Here is a 20,101-nt window from a genome sequence, read left to right on the forward strand (position 1 = left end):
ATTGTTAACTTCCATTAAGTCTGTTTTCTTTATCACTAATGTTATTTTTAAGGTAACTGTGGTTTAAGCGCAGCAGAGAAAAAAAGATGCATTAAGCTAATTAGTTATCTGGATATTACTCCACCTCTTACCCAAAAGGGACTTATTAGTGCTTTGCACTGTTAGCAGTAACATTTTTATTGTTGAGTGGGATGTGCAGCAGCCCAATCCACAAAGGCTACTCTAACCTACATGGGCTTTGCCAGAACTGCTGCACAGTTCTGCAGAGTCCCTGGAGAAGGAGCTTCGATGGCAAATGAGGATTACTGTGCTTTACACCAACTCTCAGCAATGTAAATGATGCAGGCAAACAAATCTGCTCTTTGAATTACTTGCATCCATACGGAGGAGCTGGGGAGGCAGAGCTGTGTCACCCTGGGATGCGTGGACTGACACTGAGAAGTATCAGCCCTCGTGTTGAGCTCTTTCTGGGTGTCACACATGCCCTCGAAGCCTTTTCTTCTTTTTTTAGGAGCTAGAAATGATAATTTATTTGGAGAAAGGAGATGGCTTGTCTTAGAGATACGATGTATGTTCCTGTCTAATTTCTGTCCTTTCCAGTTGCATCACTTTAAATTTGCATTTGGAAAACCCACAAAATTTTTCCTTTAAACCCAATGGCTTCTCAAGAGGTTTGGCAAAGTAAGCATTGAAAATAGCTGGTCAATGTGTATGCATTTGTGTTTTGATCTATGTTATATTGAACTAGTTTTTTAAACTAATTATTTTAAAAATTGTGTATCTAGTATAAGAACCTTATTTCTGAGTTAAGACTCTTCAGGAGTGGTTATTTAATAATAACAAGGAATAATGAACTCTTCTCAGCAATATCAGCAGCTGTGCTACAACAACCTGTCACTAGAACTTGTTCTATTCTTGTTTAATCTGATAATTGACTTTAATCTGATAAAGTCAAGTCATATTCATGGTTGATTTTTACCTTTTTTTTCCTTTTCAGAAACCGGGATACAAACCTGAGTGTGTGGATCTGTGTGGTGCTCGCATTGAATGGACCTCAGAGAAATCCAGCAGAAAGAATGTCTTTCAGGTAAGAGGCAAAGCATTCCATTGCTCATTTGAGTGTGAACTCTGTGAAGAGGTAGGTTTTATTTCCTTGGTTTTAATAACTAGAGCCTGATTTAATACAGCGTTTTTCTTGCCAGTACAGGAGTGTAACACTTTATCCAGCATCGGTTTACTATTTTTCTAAGAGAAGGATTTCTGATGACTGAGTCTCCTAAACACTTGAGAACCTGTTGATTTATTGATTAATGCTCTATATTCAATTTGTTTTTAAAACTTAGTAGGTAATTGCTTTGGGTTCAGGCCTAGAATCTTGACCTAAAGGGCTTCCATAAACACAACTTCTTCAAACTGCTTATACAAGCATTGCTCCAACGCAGTGCGGTTACTCTGTTTGTTTTTATTGCTGTTCAGGGTCCTCAGACGGTGATGACCCAGGTTCACTTCTGCCAGGGGAGGGGAGGATTTTAAAAGCTTGCCTCTGTCAGGGCCAGCATAGGAGGACATGTATTTCTCATAAGACTATTCTTCATTGATGGAAAATAATATTATTTAACTCCTTCACCTAAATCCCATTGAATTGGAAGGGAGGATCAAGGCCCAAGGAGATGAAAGGAGGAGGAAAGCGTTACTGCAAGGTTAACATTCCAGGATCTAGGGGTAAAATAGTTTATTGCAACATCTTCAGGTTTTGGACATAATCCAGCTTCCATGAACATCAGTAGAAAGGATTTGTTGTTTTTTTTTCTTTTTCGCTAAATGTTACATCAAGCCACATCAAAATATTATTTTCTATGAACTGAGTTGTTTCCCAGAGTTCTGACATTGAAAATTTTTAACAATACAAACAACAAAGGGGGGGAAGATGCAGAAAGGAACATGTCAGGGTCAAGATACTCTTAGTTACCAGATAGTCCTTTGGCATCATTGCCAATAAAACATGCTGGAGGAACCAACTCTGTCTGGGTCTGGGATTTAAGAAAAAAAAACATTATACACAAAAACCCCCCAAGGGTCTATACGTGGCTTCTTGAAAAGAAACCTCTCTGGGTCAACTGGGTGTTACAGAGGCTTTTTCAAGGTTTATTTTTCTAGACATCTTTCTAAAGCACATGCAATATTTAGAAATATTCCTCCTCCCCAAGACAGTGAGACTTATGCTTCTATACCCTCCACATCCTTCAGGTTGTCTTGAGACAACACTTGGAGCTTTGTCATTTCCTAGGTATTTTTAGAATAAATATTTTGGTTTTGCTGTCAATCTTCAGCTTTTTCACTTGGAATGTGATTAAGTATAACCTTAGCCTTCACTCCTGCAACCCCCTGAGCACACTGACAGGTCTTCTGAGCTTCTAGGGTTTATTTCTCATTTTGCAGTAAGCAAAATTCCTGTTTGGAAATGCATATCAGAGTGGTGATTCACTGCAGCTAATACATTTCCAGCGCAAAGACAAACGAAGCTCTGCTATTGATTTCCCAAACTGGTGGTACGAGGGCTCTGCAAAGCATTTTCTTCTCACTTCTGTTCGTGTGAGGTGTAACTCCACTGAATCAGAATAATGTGAGAAAGGAAACTCATGCACTACTGCTTGAACCCATTAAAATGTGTCTTCATCAAGCCAATAAGTGAGTGGGAGAGACATTAAGAAGTAAAAGCATGGGAGGAAGGACATATGTTAAGACACATTTTGAAAAGGGATGGAGCATTGTTTAGACAGAGAGCTACAAGAAGATTGTGCCAGATGGTAAGAGCGAAAGAGGAGAAGGCTTTGGCACCAGTAGTGGTGACATTTTGGGAAAGGAAGGGACTGAACGAGACTGGTGCTACATGAGCAGATAGAGTGGGAAGGGGACTAGAGAGAGAGAGAGAAGATTTGTGAGATAGTCTGGAGGGAATCCAAGACGAGTTCGAAAGCGGAGAGGTCAGTTTGTACCTGGATACTGAATATTTCAGGCAACACATCAGATGATCTACTTACCCCTAGCGGGTGGGAATAAGATTGATAATATATGTCTACTTATTCATAGATTTGTTCAAATGAAGAGAACGTGGGTGATTTTTCTTAATCTTTCTTTTTATTTTTTTTTTGCGACCTAAATATAGATGCATTGCATTGGTATTTGATTAAATGCATTAGCTGCTTAACTCTGAAATGATCACAAATAAGTTTGTTTATATCGTCAAAACATAGTTGGTGGGGTTTTGTTTCATTACTTTCTGACTAATAAAACCTTCTTTCCTGATTCAAACAGAGCAATGGTTGCTTTCTGCTAATGTGTTGTATTAGGAGTAGGTGCAGAATTTTGAGTTTGATTTAGCCAGGGTGCTCAATTTGAGTTCATGAATTATAGATTAGGAATGGAAAATGACTATTGAAATTTTGGTTTGAAGAAAATAAGGAAATCTTGAATTTAAAATCTAACCCTATGACAGTTAATGGATGGTAACAAGGAGATGGAGCTTAGGAGAATCATAAAGAAAACTAATTGGAAACATGATCGATGCGGGGGGGGGAAAGAAAGAGGAAACTGCAAGTAAATGATATTCAGGCAGGAAGATTTGGGTTTCTGGTCTTGATCATGAGGTTTTCAGCAGCGTTACTCCCCTCCTTTTAATTGAGCTACTCCCAGTTTAACAGGATAAGTCTGATCTGTCTCACACTATCCAATTTGTGCAATCTATTTCTGTTCTTGATGAACATATTATGTGGGGTATTTTTTTTCTCAACTTCTCCTTAATAGTAACTGAAAATGTGTACATCTTATAATATGCAACCTTCTGATTTCCCTTCATTTATTTTCTTGATGATATATCTGGCACCAAGGAAAAGACCTGGTTAGAAACAGCTTCACATGATGTAGGGAAAGGTAGCAGTTTGCAGTGAGATTCTGTGCTGTTTGTTCTTGCTGGTGAGTGACGTGATACACTAGGTCTTCATCGGAGGAGTGGTGAATAAAAGAAGATTTATGTTCAAATCACATGCTTTAAATACTTCTGCTAAGTGCTAGTTTGCTCTTTGGTGTTTAGCCTGAAATTTAAAGCACTGAGGATTAAAAGGATTACAACATAATCTTAAATAATCCTAAGTGTCATTTACAGAGAGATGGTTGTAATAACTAAATAAAACCATGTTAAGGGATGGCAGTGTTGTCAGTCAGCAACTGGAACAGCAACAGCGTCTATGTCACTCTGTCATTTTCTTCTTGCCTTTTTTTTGGCTTAGTTTGATGTTGGGTAGGTGCATTTTGATGTGGGTTATCAAAAAGGAAAATAACTTAATGGGCTGCTTTTCAATGAGTACTGATATGTCTGTTGAGACACCACTAACTAGGCTAATTTGCAGATTTTTTTTTAATGTTCCATATGTTCTACTTCTAGTAAACTTTTCAACTAGATCTTATTCTTTCCCATTTTACTCAACCTCCACTCAAATCAAGCAGCTTTTTAATTTCAAATTCAGCCCAGACACTGTGGAAGATATGCTCTCAACCTCTGAATTTATAGTTCTGGATCTTCATTAGCAAAAAGTTTTGTGGTTGTACCCTGTTTCCTTGAAGAGGTTTTGGAAGATTTCTCTCAGATCATTTAAGAGAGAAAAGGAAAAATAGTAGAGAGGTGAAAAGTGCAAAAAAGGTCACGTGGAACATATTTATTACTCGCTGAAGCTGCTTTGTTCTCTTAATTACACTTTTCATTTAACCAACAGACATTTTTTGGTTTCTTTAGTCATATTTTTTCCCTATTTACCAAGTTCATTTTTTAGGACGGTTTCATATGAGAATTTCTGGAGTTCTATGGCTGGGCTCTTGCCACAGATCTGGTGTGATACTGCTTTTTGTTTCAATGCACTGCAGCTGGAAGGGGTTACTCGTTCACATGCAACTAAGAAGTATAAGTGTATTTTACAAATAGAGAAAGCTGGGTAAGACCTACAGTATTTCAACAGTGAGACAGCTGAAAGTACAACTGCACCTATGTGTAATATGAAAGAATTTATCTTGCAGCTGTTTCATATATAATAACATTTATGGCACTGATCTGGGGTAACTCCCTTGTCCTTGAAGCTGTCCAGCTTTGTCCAAGCGCATAATCTGAATGATAAGCTATTTTGTTCTACATACTGTCAGATCAGGATAGTATCTGGATGCCTCCCAGGAATGGTTTAAGTCCCAGCTTTTTGCCATGGGAGGGATCATTTTTGTTTCCATGATCTCTCTAGAGGAAGGACTGAGTGTGCGATGTGGAGGGGCTTGGGTTGGGATTGGTATTTGGATTTCTTTGTGTGTTTTTAAATATAAAGGTTGCATAGATGAGACAAACCTGAAAAAGCCACCTTGCAGTCATGAATGTGAATCTTCTGGTGGTCCTTAGCAGCAGCTGGAGCATATTGTGTTAGATAGACCTGTTGTGATTTTAAAACACCTGTACAGAATTTTTTCTACTTCTGGACATTACTGCTGTGATTGGGGTTTAATTTTGACCCCAGGAACCTGAATATATTATTACCTAATTAAAAGTCTTGGCCACATCACACAGTTATTAGGTGGTGTCAGCCAGAGTTTTTTTAAATAATAAACTTATAATTAGTTTTTAAAAAAATAGCTCAAGAAATCGTCTTCATCGTCTTCAAAAGAAGTGTGACCAGCAGGTCAAGGGAGGTGATTTTCCTCCTCTGCTTTGCTCTGGTGAGACCCCACTTTGAGCACTGTATCCAGCTCTGGCATGCCCAGCATAAGGACATGGACCTGCTGGAGCAAGTCTCCAGGAGGCCACAAAGATGCTCCGAGGGCTGGAGCCCCTCTGCTCTGGAGCCAGGCTGGGAGAGCTGGGAGTGTTCAGCCAGAGAAGAGAAGGCTCCAGGGAGAGCTGAGAGCCGTTTCCAGTGCCTAAAGGGGCTCCAGGAGAGCAGGAGAGGGACTTTGGACAAGAACCTGCAGTGACAGGACAATGGGAAATGGCTTCACACTGAGAGCAGGGTTAGATGGCATACTGGAAGGAATTGTTGGCTGCAGAGGCAGTGAGGTCCTGGCACAGGTTGCCCGGAGAAGCTGTGGCTGCCCCATCCCTGGAAGTGTCCAAGGCCAGGTTGGACGGGGCTTGGAGCAACCTGGGCTAGGGAAAGGTATCCCTGCCCATGACAAAGAGGGTGGAACATCATCTTTAAGATCCCTTCCAACTCAAACCATTCTGTGATTTTTACACAAGTACTCTGTTTTTATTGATGTAAGTGGGAGACCTTGAACACAACAGTGTGGAATGGCCTCTCAGTTCTCTTTCTAGTTCTCTCTCCTAATTGTCTTGTCAATGACCTTACTAGCAAAGCTCTTGCCAAAATATTTAATAAAACCTAATCCATGGATGCAGAAAATCTTTTGACCTCTCCATATATCTGCTATGTTCTTTTTAATCTAAATACAACAAACCTGTGAATGCATTTTTTTTTAAATTCTGTTTTCTTTATTCTTAATTTCTTTAGTTTTAAATGCCACATAAGATTTATTGTATTTTACAGAAACACATATAAAATCCAGAATCAGAACTTTAGATGGTCGACACTTTAAATTGTAGACAACATTATATTGATTCCAGGGTTCTGGGACCTGACTCTTCTTCTCCTTTTATGATATGTAGTTCTGTGGACATTTTTGGAATCACTTCAGATTGGCTTCTGTTGAAAAATAGGTTCTTTATTAATTACCCTGTTATCTCTTTGTTTCTTTTAAACCAGAAGTTATGAATGAAACTATGCTTTTTGTAGTTCATTGCCTTACTCAATCACCAAATTTTCTGAGGTTTTAAGCATACAGATCACAACCTTTGCTTCTGGAATCTGCTGTTGTAGCAGTAGTGGTCCTCATATGCAAAATCAGGCAGGATTTTATACAAGTAATGGCAGTAGAGGTATGTTTTCATTGTTTATTTGTATGCAGATTTTTTATTGGTTAAAACAAAGAAAAATAGCAAGAGCAGATAGTGTAAGAAGAAAAACATCCTTGGTTGTGGGGAAAGTTTTGCAGAAAAGAGAAAATTACAGACAACAGGAATTTTAAATATTATGCAGTTGAGAAGTCACTTTGCCTTCTAAAGACATCAATATGACATTTGAAGGTGATAAAGAGAGACATTTAGAGATCTTTGGTAATTTTATTTTGTTATTATTTTATTTTTTGAGTATGAAAAAGGCAGATTTAATTGTAATCACTTTACCTGTGTTGATGGTAAACATCTCAAGCTGATCTTGAGACCAAAGGAGGTGTTGAGGTATCCCTGGTTATTAAAGAACACAACAGGCAGAAGCACTGAGTAAACAAAAGATCCTCATCCATGTAAGTTATGGAAAATGCATTTCCACTCTTGTTTCAGAAGCATTGGGTGAGCAATGGTCAGGCTTTGACCATTTTGGGGGAACAAGTGTTTTTGCCTTCCCTCACCAGTGTTTCACTCTTAGCGTTGATGATATTCATGTTAGCCCAAAGAGGGTATATGGAAAATGAACTGAAATTCACGTTGCTCAGTAAACAAGGGCAAAAAAATGCTTAATGTGATTCATTTTCTAAGGAAAGCCAGGTAGTAAAGCCAGTTTTTCCTCCAAAAAGTGTGATTGAGAAAGGGACTCCTGTCCTTACAAGCAGTGACAGAAAAACTTTACACCCAAGGACAGAAACATACCAAGAGTAAGGCCATGGATTTCATGTGTATAAGATACTTTATGGAAAATGATAAAACTGTTTTATAGTATGTACCAACATTTTTGTCCTTTATGTTTCAAACCATACACAGTTTGAAAATAGATAAGGTGTCAGTAAGAAGACACCTGACTGACAATGGTGTACATTTAAAGGGTTTGGCAAACTGAAGCTTGAGCCTCTGTATTAGAATCTCAAGGAACTTCTCTATCTGTTTAACCTCTTCAATGGAATTTCAAGGGTTTCAAGGCAGAGGAGCTTTATTCATAAAACTGACAAACTTAGTAGTTAAGATAAAGCTGCCTCAAAGTTATAGATAATCCATTTCTCTGACTTTCTGTGGTTTCTGTGTCTGCTTTGGGGTAACAAAACAGTCATGGCAGGAAGGCCTTGTGTGTTTTGCAGCTATAAAATTATGACAGTAGTAGTTTTCATTATTATTAAATTTGAAAAAATCACAATTTTTAAAATAATGTCAAAAAAAGATTACTTTTCAGAAACAGTGGAGTACACTCCTAATAAGCAGCATTTTGTCATGCACAGCTTCTTGAAGGAAGATTCAAAATTCTCAGTAAAACTTTGTTTGATTTGTAGCTAAATATGACCTTAGCTAGACAGTTCCATTTTTTTTCCAATTATTGTCTATAAAAAAAATTTATAAACAAAAATATCTCGAGAAGTGTAACTTCAACAACTCATGGAGGTCTTGGAAAGGCTTGAAAGTCTGATTGAAGCAAGAGCTGCTCTGGGCAGGGTGCTGTGGTGATGCTGCCTGTGGCACTGCATATGCCCTCTGCTGTGGTACCCACTGCAGGTCGTGACACATTGGGGCAACCAGCTCCTAAAACCCACCACAGCCTGGGGTCTCACTAAATCCCAGAGAACTCCAAAATCCAACTGAAAAGTGAGCCTAAATTTCCTGTGAAAATCAGGCTGATTTAAAAAATGCACAACCCATATTCCCCAGATCTGACACTACGTGTACATAGAGGTCTGCCTGCTAAAAATGATTGTTATAATAGCTCACCACACTTTTTTGAGAGCCCATCTTTTGTTGGATGGTGGTGCTGATCCATAAGTGGCTGTGGTAGGTACAAGTGTCTGTGTGTGCTCATATACATGTGCTTCTCAAGAAATTATATGAATCTCTTAGCCTGTGACAGCCACGCTGCAGCTTTCAGAAGTGCAGATGTTATTTGTCCATCAGAAAAGAAAATATTTATTTCGAGCCACAGGCATTTTTCCTCATTGCAGAAGTAAAACACAACAGCAGTTAATGCTTAATGTGCGTGTGACATAATTTTGTCAGGGACAGCAGCACGGCTGAGCACAAGGACCTGGGCAAAACATGTGAGTGCAGAAGAAGCACCTTGTGCCTTGTGTAACACCAACCCTTATGAGAAATCAATCCAGGCAGCAGAGCCTCTTGTTTTTCCCGTTGTTTTTCAGCTGAACTCATGGAGGGTCGGATAGTTGGGGGGGTTGTGATATTATTTTGTTTTACAGCTGAGGGAGTGAGCGGCGTTTTGCAGCTCGAAATGGCAGTGGGCTGCAGCCTCTTGCTGCATTATTCATAAACATATTGCTGCCATCTCGTGGGCAGCAAACGAGCCGGCGGGGCGGGCAGGGATGGGCAGGGATGCAGGAAAGGATGGGCAGGGATGCGGGCAGGGATGGGAAGAGATTTAGGAAGGGATGCGGGCAGTCTGCGCCTGGTGCCACCAGGGCTCTGCCCTTCCCCAGGGACCACCAGCTCTTCAGGGAACAGGGTGCAGGTCACTCTGCCCCCAATATCACGACGCTGATCATTTTTTTAACATTTTTCAGCCAAAATCAGTGCCTGGCTGAGCAGTTCATGCTATTAACTGCTCTAGTGGAAGGTGTCCCTACCCATGGCAGGGGAGTTGGACTAGGTGACCTTTAAAAGTCCCTCCCAACCCAAACCATTCTATAATTAATGTTTATTTTAGCTAGCTGCTGAATGAACTAATATCTTTTTTATTATTATTTTTAGGAAGGAATGATAGTTCTATAAACCTGTGTTTTCTAAATTATGCATGTGGTAGTAGTTTTAAGTGTCAAAACGATGGCTATATTTTGATCAGCTGATAGGAAAGGTAAATAGCTTCTTAAGGACAAGTTGGCTCAAGATAAAACATGTAATGAGAATTATTGTTACAGATAACCAGTAAAAGTGAACTTGATAAAGCCCCTCTAATGTGACCGAAGCCTTTGGTACTGTGTTTTGTGCACTTATAAAATGAAGAAAATGATATTTTCCTAGTCCTGACAATCAACAACTGAAAAGAAAATGTAGAAATGAGAAAGGAGCCTGGATTTCCTGATTCTTTAGTACTTTAAGGTTTGCTGCTTCTCCTGAGTGAAGACAGTTAAATTAATTTAAAAGCATTATAATTTTTGCATGGTTTTTTTAACTTCTTAATGTAAGTTAATATTAAAAAAAAATGTCTTGATATGTGCCCAAACACTGCACACGTTCCCTTAATTTATCAAACTCTTGGGGAAAAAAAAAAAAAAAAACAAAGAGAAAAATGAATCGTAAATGAACTCACTCAGAGATAATCAAATCTGACTTGTTTACATGTTTGGTGCTGGTATTTCTGTATTCAGCCACTACATTTTTTAAAATCTTGGCGAAGTCACTTGACTCCATTTTTTTGTGTTTCTCTTTAATGACTGAGGCAGATATTTGGAGTTGGCTGGGCACGGGGAGCCTTGGCTGTCCTCTCTCTGAATTTGTGTGCCAGACGAGATGCTTGGGATCCACATTTTTTGGGTAGGAGTGATTTCTTTGGGGAGAGGATATTTTTGGATGCTTCAAGGTGTTAAACGGACAATAGGAGGCAATTTAAATGTGAGGGGAGAAGTGGAAACAGGGACCTGCCCTGTCTTTTAGATGCTACACCTCTGGTGTTCAGCAGAGCAGGAATTCCTAAACTGTGATTCATGGACCACTAATGGGATGGGGAGAGTTATTGAAATGGTAATGCAAACCCAGTCAGCCTGAGAAGACATTTAAGGTAGTTCCCAGATGGTACAAATAAAAGGAAAACCCACAAGAAGAGTCACCACAAGGGACCCAGACTTTTCAAACCTCCTCCTGAAGTTTATTGATTTTGAGATGTGCCTCCAATTGATCCCAATTATAGAGTATTTTCATATGGATTATGGGAGTTGTTAAAAATTTGAGCATGAGTTCAGGGGCTGGATTTCTTGAATTCTAGAGTGTTGGGGATTTTCATTAATATTAGTGGGTTTATTATTTGGGAGGGGGAGAGTTATTAATTTTATTTTTTTCCTTTCCTAACCTTTTCTCTGATTTGGGGTAAATAAATTCCTAGGAATTTAATGTCATTACATCTGCAATTGCATCTGTAAAACATGACGATCCAAGAAGTTTAGCAAACATTTTCTTTGGCAAACAAAGTTGCAAAGAGGGGATGTGGTTTGCTTACCATTTCATTTAGAAACAGAGTATTGAACTTCAGTTATCAGATGATTTTAATGCTTAAAATTCACAGCAAATCAGCCACCCTCCATTTGTATTTTTGTCCCTATAATAGTCACAATTGTTACAAATGCAGCATTATTTAAAATTTTAACATGCTTAAAACCTAGAACATGTATAGTCCTCCTACAGTCAGAGTTTGCAGGTAAAATTTAACAGATTGAGCTTTAAACTAAGTTTTCAGGAGGGGAAGTGTGCATTTATATAAGTGAATATTTGCACGAGAGTGCATTTTAATTTAGGAAAATGATAGCCAATTATTATGATTCCCTTAAGTAATAAGAATTATTATTATTTTTTATTGTTTGTACATAATCATCACTAGGTGGAGGCATACTTTACATATTCTATTGAACATGTCATCTGTTATGGACTGAGATGAATTGCACTGATACTGCGGAATTAAGTGAATGATACGATTTTTACCCCGTGCTGTTGAAATAACCTGTTACCACCAAATGCCCAACTCTCAGGCAGACTAAGCAGACTTGTGCTTTGACCACCACTACTGCTGAAAAACAATTAAAACTGAATATTTTTGAATCTTTCTGTCAGAGATGTCTTGAATTAATTCAGAAACATTGTTAACGCCTGGCGAAGTTAAAAGGGGGAAACAAAGCAGGTGTCACAGAGCAAGAGTTTGAAAGAACAAATATCTATTTTGATATCCCATCCTGCAGTACTTAAGTCAATATATGATGAATTGCCTGGGTTTTCTGTTTATTTGATTTTTTTGTGGGTTTTTTTTTTTAGTTATGGTAGCAGAGTCCATTCCCACTCCATCCATGTTTTCTCACAGTACAGGGCCACCTGCTACAGATTGTACACATTAGATTTTGACTGAGGGTTAGAAGACCTCCCTCCATTGATGCCAATACACTAATTTCACCCAAACTCTCCTAATTTACACCAGGGGTAGATTTTACACCTTTTTGCAAGTATATATAATCCCATGCTTATGTCTCTCCCTTAATGAGCTGATAGGGCAGGGTCTGTGTGAGGTGGTCTTTGGCACAAAGGCACAGCCTTGTGTTTGAGAGACCACAAAAGGAAACTTTTTGGGTGTGAACATGGGACTCAGAGATAAGAACTGGGTTCCTCCATGCTTTGAATACTGTGTTATGACTCTCTGCAGATTATAGTATCTACTGACCTTTATTGTAGGAGAAAGAAGGGTCATGGTGCACAGATTATAAAGCAAAAATACACTTAATTCAATATTTATTTCCTATCTTTTCAGGTAAAGTGCTTCTAAACATGTTGAGCGGGGTAAATACATTTTTACACCTCTTTCATTTTAGTATAACTAAGAGAATGGAGTCAGGATTGCTGAGAGAGGTTTCCCGAGAGTTGCAGTTTCTTAACCCCAAACTTGCATAATGGATATTGTTGTGACCTGGAGCTTTGTTACCTGACTTGGGGTGCTCTGTCCCTGCTGGTGTTGGGCTTCTTCATCCTCTGGGGCAGAGTCAACTGGTTATACCCTAGAATAGCCACCCTTCCATGAAATATATACCTGTCTACAGATAGGATTTTAAAACTACTGTAATGGAGCTGAAATATGCCCCCCCATGTGTTTGGTTTGTTGTTTGTTTTTTTTTTCTCTCCCTGTATACTCTTTTTTTTTTTTTTTTAATGATTTTGAATCACACTTTTAATAATTATACTCACAATCTAAAATTAAATAAACATTGTGCTTAATGCTCAAAGAATTGCCAATCAGTACTGAAGAAAGTATGTCCAGCAATTTATCAGCTTGTAGAAAATAATTATAGCAATGTTTTGAAATGCATTGGTTGTGGTTTTGTTTTGATTTATAGAATGTAAATAATCAGTTTTGATTCTTCTGTTTCAAACAACTTTCTTGGAAGTAAGGCTTTTAAATAAGAGTCCCGCAAACCAAGCTGTTACTCCTGGGAAATTCTGTAGTGGTATGTTACTGGCATTTGAAAAATGCACACCTTCTGAGAAAAAACAGGAAAATTCTGTCAGACAGACTGATGGGAATTCCCAAGTTTGGAAATGCAAGTTCTGTTGGAAAACAATGGCAGCACAATTCAGCTAGGGCTGCAGTTGGAGTGAAAAGGAACATGTTTTCACCATTGAATACATTTTTCTTCTTTTTTTTTATTGTTGTCATTCTGGAAACAAATATTCTACATGATCAGTTAAAAAGTGCAAAGTAAGGAATGAGAGAGAGTAATGTGTGTTGGAACACAACATAGACTTTACCCATGTAGCAAAGTGTGAAGAAATATGGTAAAATTGAATGTAAACAAAGAAATGGGGAAAATGAACGTGGGAGTGAAGAACTGTGTAAAGGGAGTAGGAAGAATGTAATCCAATAGTAGAGATCAAAGGAAGGGAAGCCAATTTTTTCAAATATTCCATAATAACTTCAATGTAGCAAGGTAAAGGATCTGAACAAAGGGTCAGAATACCACAAATGGGAAAGGAGAAAACATTATATACAGTGAGGAGTGAACAATTTATTATTTATTTATTTTTTTCTCTTTTTTTTGGATCAATTATTATCTCCATCTCCCGGTATTTCAGGACTCTTTTATAATTACAGGCACTATTTTCACTCCCTCTCCTGCACACACACACTCTGTCTCGCTCCCCCTTCCAGGCAACACTTCTCCACTCGCGCAGATTTGAGGGGGTAGGAGGATCTCAGGGGTTCTTTGCAAGATGCTCGTTTCCCACCGCAGAGTGTGGCATTGCCAGGACTCTTCAGGGGACTCTCTGCCAGCTATCCTGAAAGGCTTGCAGAGGAGTGGGAGAAGATTTGCATACTGCCCAAGCAGGGCCAGATTTGAACCCCCCTCTCTGCTGAATACTTTGTTACTGAGTAAATAGTGACACCAAAATCATTGCAGCTTCTGTAGTGGAGTAGGTGCTGTGCTATATCAAGCTTTTAGGGTCTGTCCCTTATTTTTTTCCTCCCCCCACTCCAAAGATGCTCCTTTTTTAATTCAAACAGAGATTTCTTTTCACCTGCATTTTTCCCCCCTCTAAATTTACCTTTCTCTGCTCTTGTTTTCTTTTCCTTGCCCCTCTATTTTACATTTATGTATTTTAATAACATATTTTAAGCCATTTTTTCTCCTGTTCTAGATGTGATGACAGTATATCCTGATGGAAAGATAATAATGCCCAAGGAGGTTTTCTTTTATGAATTCTGCTGGTGTTACTTTCACATGCACAAATATATCATCTTGATTTCTAGCTCTGGGTCATTTCATTGCTCTTGTATGTCTTGCTACGAGATGTTTCCTGTAATTAAAAGATTAGGTTAAATAGATTATTTGTGCTGCCCTGTCTACGTAAATGTTCTGTTTCTCTGCCTCTAGATACTGGCTTTTGTGTTTTAAGGCAATGTTTTGTACATGAAGTTGCATCATGTCTCCTTTGTCTTTAAGCTGCTGATTTATTGGTAAAAGAAGCAATCAAACGAGACATTTACTGCCATAGCCTCATAGGGTCAGTGAATTAACAGGTGCCAATAAGTTCTAAAGAAGTGTTTTAATCGTTTCCAAGGTATTTAATTAATGGACTTTCTTGGAGGAGTGGTGACTGAGCAGACATAAGGCTGATAAATATTTAATGCTTGTATCTGGGGAACTTTTTCTCCCTTTCATGTAATTTGAGGTGTTTACTAATGGAAAACAAAGCCTAAATTGTTGTGTTGCATGCAATCAATGATAAGATGCTATTAGATTTTCTAGGGGTTGGATACCTATCAGGAATTAATCTGTATGTGCTGTGATATTCTGCATTTAGAGCTGATCTTGTTTAGAGAGGATTTTGGAGTCGTGTTTCTCTGACATAGCCAGATATCTATGTTAATACTTATGGGCTATAACAAGTAACCTCTATGAACTCAATTAATTGAATATTAAGTGTGTGCATGGCTGTTTGTTTGGGCTGCCATGGTTTCAACAACTACCATTTGTAGGGAGGTAGAAAAAGAGACTCGACATCCAAACATGCTCATTGGTCTATGTGATATTCATAATACTCCATTTAAACCATGATGGTGGCAATGCCATAAGTACGCTTAAAAGTTTGAAGATTTTTTTCCTACTTACCTCTTATCATAGTCTGTTTTTCTTCATCTTAGAGGAACATTTCCCTTTCTGTTATTTTGCTAAATTTTCACTCCTTACTCTTTATTAAAAAGAAAAAATTAAAAAAATCAGTTGTTTCTGATCTGCATTTGATGTTGTATAATTCCTCTCGCTCTTGAATTCTCATCGTTCTATTTCCACGAAAAATAATGGATTCTTTTTTTTTTCTTAACATTCCTACCTTAAAGAATGATGTTTGCAATACAGCAAGTGTGACTGCATTGATTAAAGACTGTTTCCTAGCTTTTCCTTGCCTGTCTGAGCTTTGTTAAGTCACGCTCTGCTGTGTGCCACGGCAAGTTTAGGAACACAGAAACTGTTGAAGAAATTGAGTCCATTTGCTGTTGCAGTTCACTAGAGCTCTGATCCGCAATGCTCAAGCACACCAGGCTCTTCCAGCTGCCTTTTATCATTGCTAGTATAGTAGTAGACTTGTTGTTAGGTTGTAAGAGTTAATTTTGTCATATTAGGAGGGAGAAGTTGCAGTATTCCAGGGCTGGAATCACAGCACTGACCAACCAGAGCTCTCACTGGTGACAGTGTGTGCGAGCAGCTCAACTCTGCTGATTTGGGGCATCACTTCTAATTAAAATGGCATGTTATTGGAGTAACAAAAATATGTTTGTATAGCATCCAGGCCTGTTGGCTACACAGAAAATGTAACTAAGAACAGGTGACAACAATTTTTTATGAATCCCCGAGCTAATAATTGGAAAGGATGGAAAATGATGGCAGCACATTGCACCCCACCTGAGCAGGGAACAGAAAGCTTCCTTAGAACTGACTGATCCTGAGTGATCAAAAAACCCCAGCAACTTCTGGAGGGGTCTGTTATTTAGAATTCTGAACACACAGATCTCTGGAAATGATGTGATGTAGAGGGCAAAATATTTATGACCAAAAAACCTGAATTTTTCAGAAGTTTTAGCGGACATAGACTGTATACTACAGGCATGATATAGTGTATTTTATAGTGCACTTTTCCCCTTCTCTCACTTTTTAAACTCTTGCTTCTACCTGCTTTTTCTTTCCCTCTCTGTATCTTTATTAATATAATTACTATTTGAAAAACTTTTATGAGCCGTATATGATGTGTCCATTTATTATCTCTGAGGATGGTTAGTGCTGGGTTTGAAGTCATCCACGTTTTCTTTCCAGCTCTGCAGCATGTAGAGAAGAATGTGCTTATAATCAGTCAAGGTAAAATAATTGGAAATAGGAATAATAATATAGCAATGGGGTAAAATAATTGGAAACAGGAATAATAATACAGCAATGGCCAATGTACTTGTCAACTCGGCTGTGATGGTTTTGGTTTTCCACTTGACTCAGTGAATGTGTACACGGCCTGTGGAGGGGAGCAGTCATCTCTGAATCTGGTGTCTGCAAACCTGGTAATGCAGTTATCACAAACATCGATTACATCTGCCGATGTAATTAAAAATACACATCTGCCTCTTTGAAAATGCAGCTCAGTTCTTGGGTTTTTGGTTTTAGTCTTTTAGAGACAACTGTGCCAATCTGAGCAAGTCATACAGTAACTTCGTTTAGACAAACTCTCACTGTTACTTTTTGTTCATAAATGCAGTTAACAAGTTCTTTTGTACTTCTTTGGGTGTTAATTGATGTAAACAAAGTCTGCATTTTATCTAATCCCACTGAAGCTTGTTAAAATTAGAGATGTGCCAAATTATTCCAAAGCAGGTTGTAAAGTAAGTGAACCATTAGATCCACTGGCTCACAAATGGCATAGACAATGTGTGCTCTGTTTTCTTCTTTTTCAGGGACTGTTTATGTCAGAACTTTCAAATCACAGGGTTTTTTGCATCTTTAAGATTGTGTTTAGTTAATCTGTATGGCAGAAGTACAGTACAAGCAGCAGGGCTGAGCATGACTAAAGCTATTTCTGGAAAAGTCCATATATACTCTCCTAATTGAGCATACCTAGCAGGCAGCTCTGCTAATTTCTATATCCTGCATTTTCTTTTTCACAGACACGTCCGTTTGTTAGCGTTTTCTCTTTGTAGGAATTGTGATTTGCAAAATTGGTTATTACCCAATGTGTTGCTTCAGAGATGGCAATCTAACATGCAACGTGCTGTGTGGGCCTCAGCTACATCTCCGGGGTGCACAGCGAGCACTAAGGCATGATTTCCATGGAAAAGTTAATGGCATTGATGCATCTGCATGGAACTGATGGCCTTTCTCTTCTATCCTGTTAACTAGCTCCCACACCATAGGCTATTCTCAATGTCTGGTTGCTCAAGACTTCTGCGATTCTACTCTTCTCCCACATCTTTGTCTGTTCCTTTGCCTTGTCTTTTGGAAAATTACTCTTTTCCATCTCCTGCCTCCTCTGCAGACTGCAAGGCTGTTGATGCTGTGCTGGTATAGGACAACTCCATGAGATATTGTGCCTGCACTATAAACACAAAAGTCTATGCTCCTGCTCCAGTTCTCATCCCCTTCCTGACTTGAATATCAAGTGGGTTCTCTGAGGTCTTCTGATATTTAACCATGAAGACAAGTTCAATGTGCCCAAATGTAGAGCCTGGAGAAGAGCTCTGCACTCAAATTTGGACATGTGTTAATGGTCTTGTATGAGAGTTCACTTTACTTGATTTCCATATGAACAATGCTATAGCCAGGAGAATAAAAGGGTCAGGATGAATTTCAAAATCAAGTATAATCAGGTATCAATTAGACAGTCAAATATTCATCAAGTATTGTTCTGAGTTTGTAGAATCACAGGATCTCAGAATCTTACAATGGTTTGAGTTGGAAGGGACCTTAGAGATCCTCTTGTTTCAGCCCCCCTGCCATAGGCAGGGACACCTTCCACTAGCCCAGGTTGCTCCAAGCCCCGTCCAACCTGACCTTGGATACTTCCAGGGATGGGGCAGCCACAGCTTCTCTGGGCAACCTGTGCCAGGGCCTCACCACCCTCTGAGTAAAGAATTTCCCCAAACATCTAATCTCATCTCTTCTCTTTTAGTTTAAAACCACTCTCCCTTGTCCTGTCAAAATCTGCCCACATAAAAAGTTGCTCTCCCTCTTCTTTATAAGCCTCCTTTAAGTACTTAAGTGCTCTTTAGTGCTTCAGTAGCTGCTCTCTGCTCTACTGCCAGTGCTGCTCTACTCTAAGTCCTTTAAAGCTGAGAGTGTTTTCTACTGGTTCTGAGAGACAGAGGTAATGGGTTTGTTCTATACACAGTATAAGATACACAGCTGGGTAATACAAATTGTAATACAAATTACAAAAGTTTATATAATAGCAAAAAAGTACCTCTCTGTCCTGTTTTGAAGTTTTGTTTCAAGTTGTAAATGATGACCAGGGATGAATATCCTATAACTGCACATTTTACAGCATCTCCAGGCAATTATTGCTAACCAGAAGTTCGATTCTTAGTTGCTAAATGTTATCTTGGGCAAAAATATTGTGTCTGGGCAGAAGGAACAGGCACTGCTGCCCTCAAGATGAAGGACAGCAAATTTAGATGGCTAGTCCTAGGATTTTCCTGGACCTTGGGAACCGACTAACTAGATATGGAGGAGCTGAGGTGTCTAATTAGGAATCAGATGCATAAACACCCTTATGGACCTAGTCAGTGGTAACTTTATTTTAGCTTAATTAGTAGGGCTTTTTTTCCAAACAAAAATGGACAATTCTTTTCTCAGGTAAAACTGAGATAATCTGGTAGTGCATGTCAGACAAGACAGATCTCAAAGATCAGTATATATAGATGTTATCTTTTACAATTCTCTGTTTTTTTCTAGCTGCCAGCACCATAGTATCTAATCTTTCTAGCAAACAGGTGGCTCTTGCAGCATGCTTTACAATCAGTCAGACTTTGGCTCAGTCTAATTTGCTTAATCATATTAATTAATTACTTTTGTAAATGTCAGAAAAGTTCAGCACACATTTTACTTTTTAAAAAGATTTTTGAAGATCTTTCTAGTAAATACGAAACTTTTAAATATCTGCAGTATTTTTACTTAAATTGCAAAGTTAGATTATTCATTACAAGCAAACTATTCAACTTCTTTTTTCTCAGCCTTCTTTCGCTTAGCAAATTGACTTAGATTTCTATGAACTTATTTCCTATTTTACATCAGTTTAATTAGGTGATGCAAATCAATTTCAGCCTATAACCTGTTCTGCTAGTTGCAGTGTGGCATTTTTCCATTCAACATACCCTCTGATTGGAGAAAAAAGTGTTTAGTGGTAGGTAAACCGTAGAGACTGGAAATTATTGGGTACTGCACAAATGCCTTTATTTCTTCTATAATAAGTCTTATTTTCTGAAGAGGGTTTTTTCCAAATATTTTATACCTCAAAAGTCAATTTTAGAGTAGGAAAGGGAAAAGGTCACACGTCTCCTAAAGGTGTAACTCATATACAGGTGCTGTAAACCACCTGTCTTGACCAGTGCTGTTTGTTAACCAAAATGTTGACACTATGTTCTTGATTTAATTAGTAATATCAGTGAGAGGTTGAGAACAGTCACAGTACAATGTTTGATAGTTTCATGCAGTTTTTCTGCCTTTTTTGCCGTATCTGTGTTTGGATGCTATGTGGTTGTTTAGTAAGGCTTCAGGAAAGAGGTCAAAGCATAGGTCATGCTTTGAGAGACAGTTCTGAAAATCAAGATATTGAGACTATATAGAACTCTACAGTCACTAAATCATA

At 38.5% G+C, this 20,101-nt stretch overlaps 1 protein-coding gene across 2 annotated transcripts in view; it reads left to right on the forward strand.

The window, feature by feature from the left end:
- ARHGAP15 (Rho GTPase activating protein 15) overlaps positions 1-20,101 on the forward strand; it is a 331,924-nt gene that overhangs the window by 60,667 nt on the left and 251,156 nt on the right. For both annotated transcript variants that reach the window (XM_064661638.1, XM_064661637.1), the window contains exon 6: positions 998-1,087. In XM_064661638.1, the coding sequence (XP_064517708.1) occupies positions 998-1,087 (90 nt within the window). The remainder of the gene's footprint in view (positions 1-997; positions 1,088-20,101) is intronic.

Source organism: Pseudopipra pipra, chromosome 7, assembly GCF_036250125.1.
Source record: "Pseudopipra pipra isolate bDixPip1 chromosome 7, bDixPip1.hap1, whole genome shotgun sequence".
In the NCBI taxonomy this organism is placed as follows: domain Eukaryota; kingdom Metazoa; phylum Chordata; class Aves; order Passeriformes; family Pipridae; genus Pseudopipra; species Pseudopipra pipra.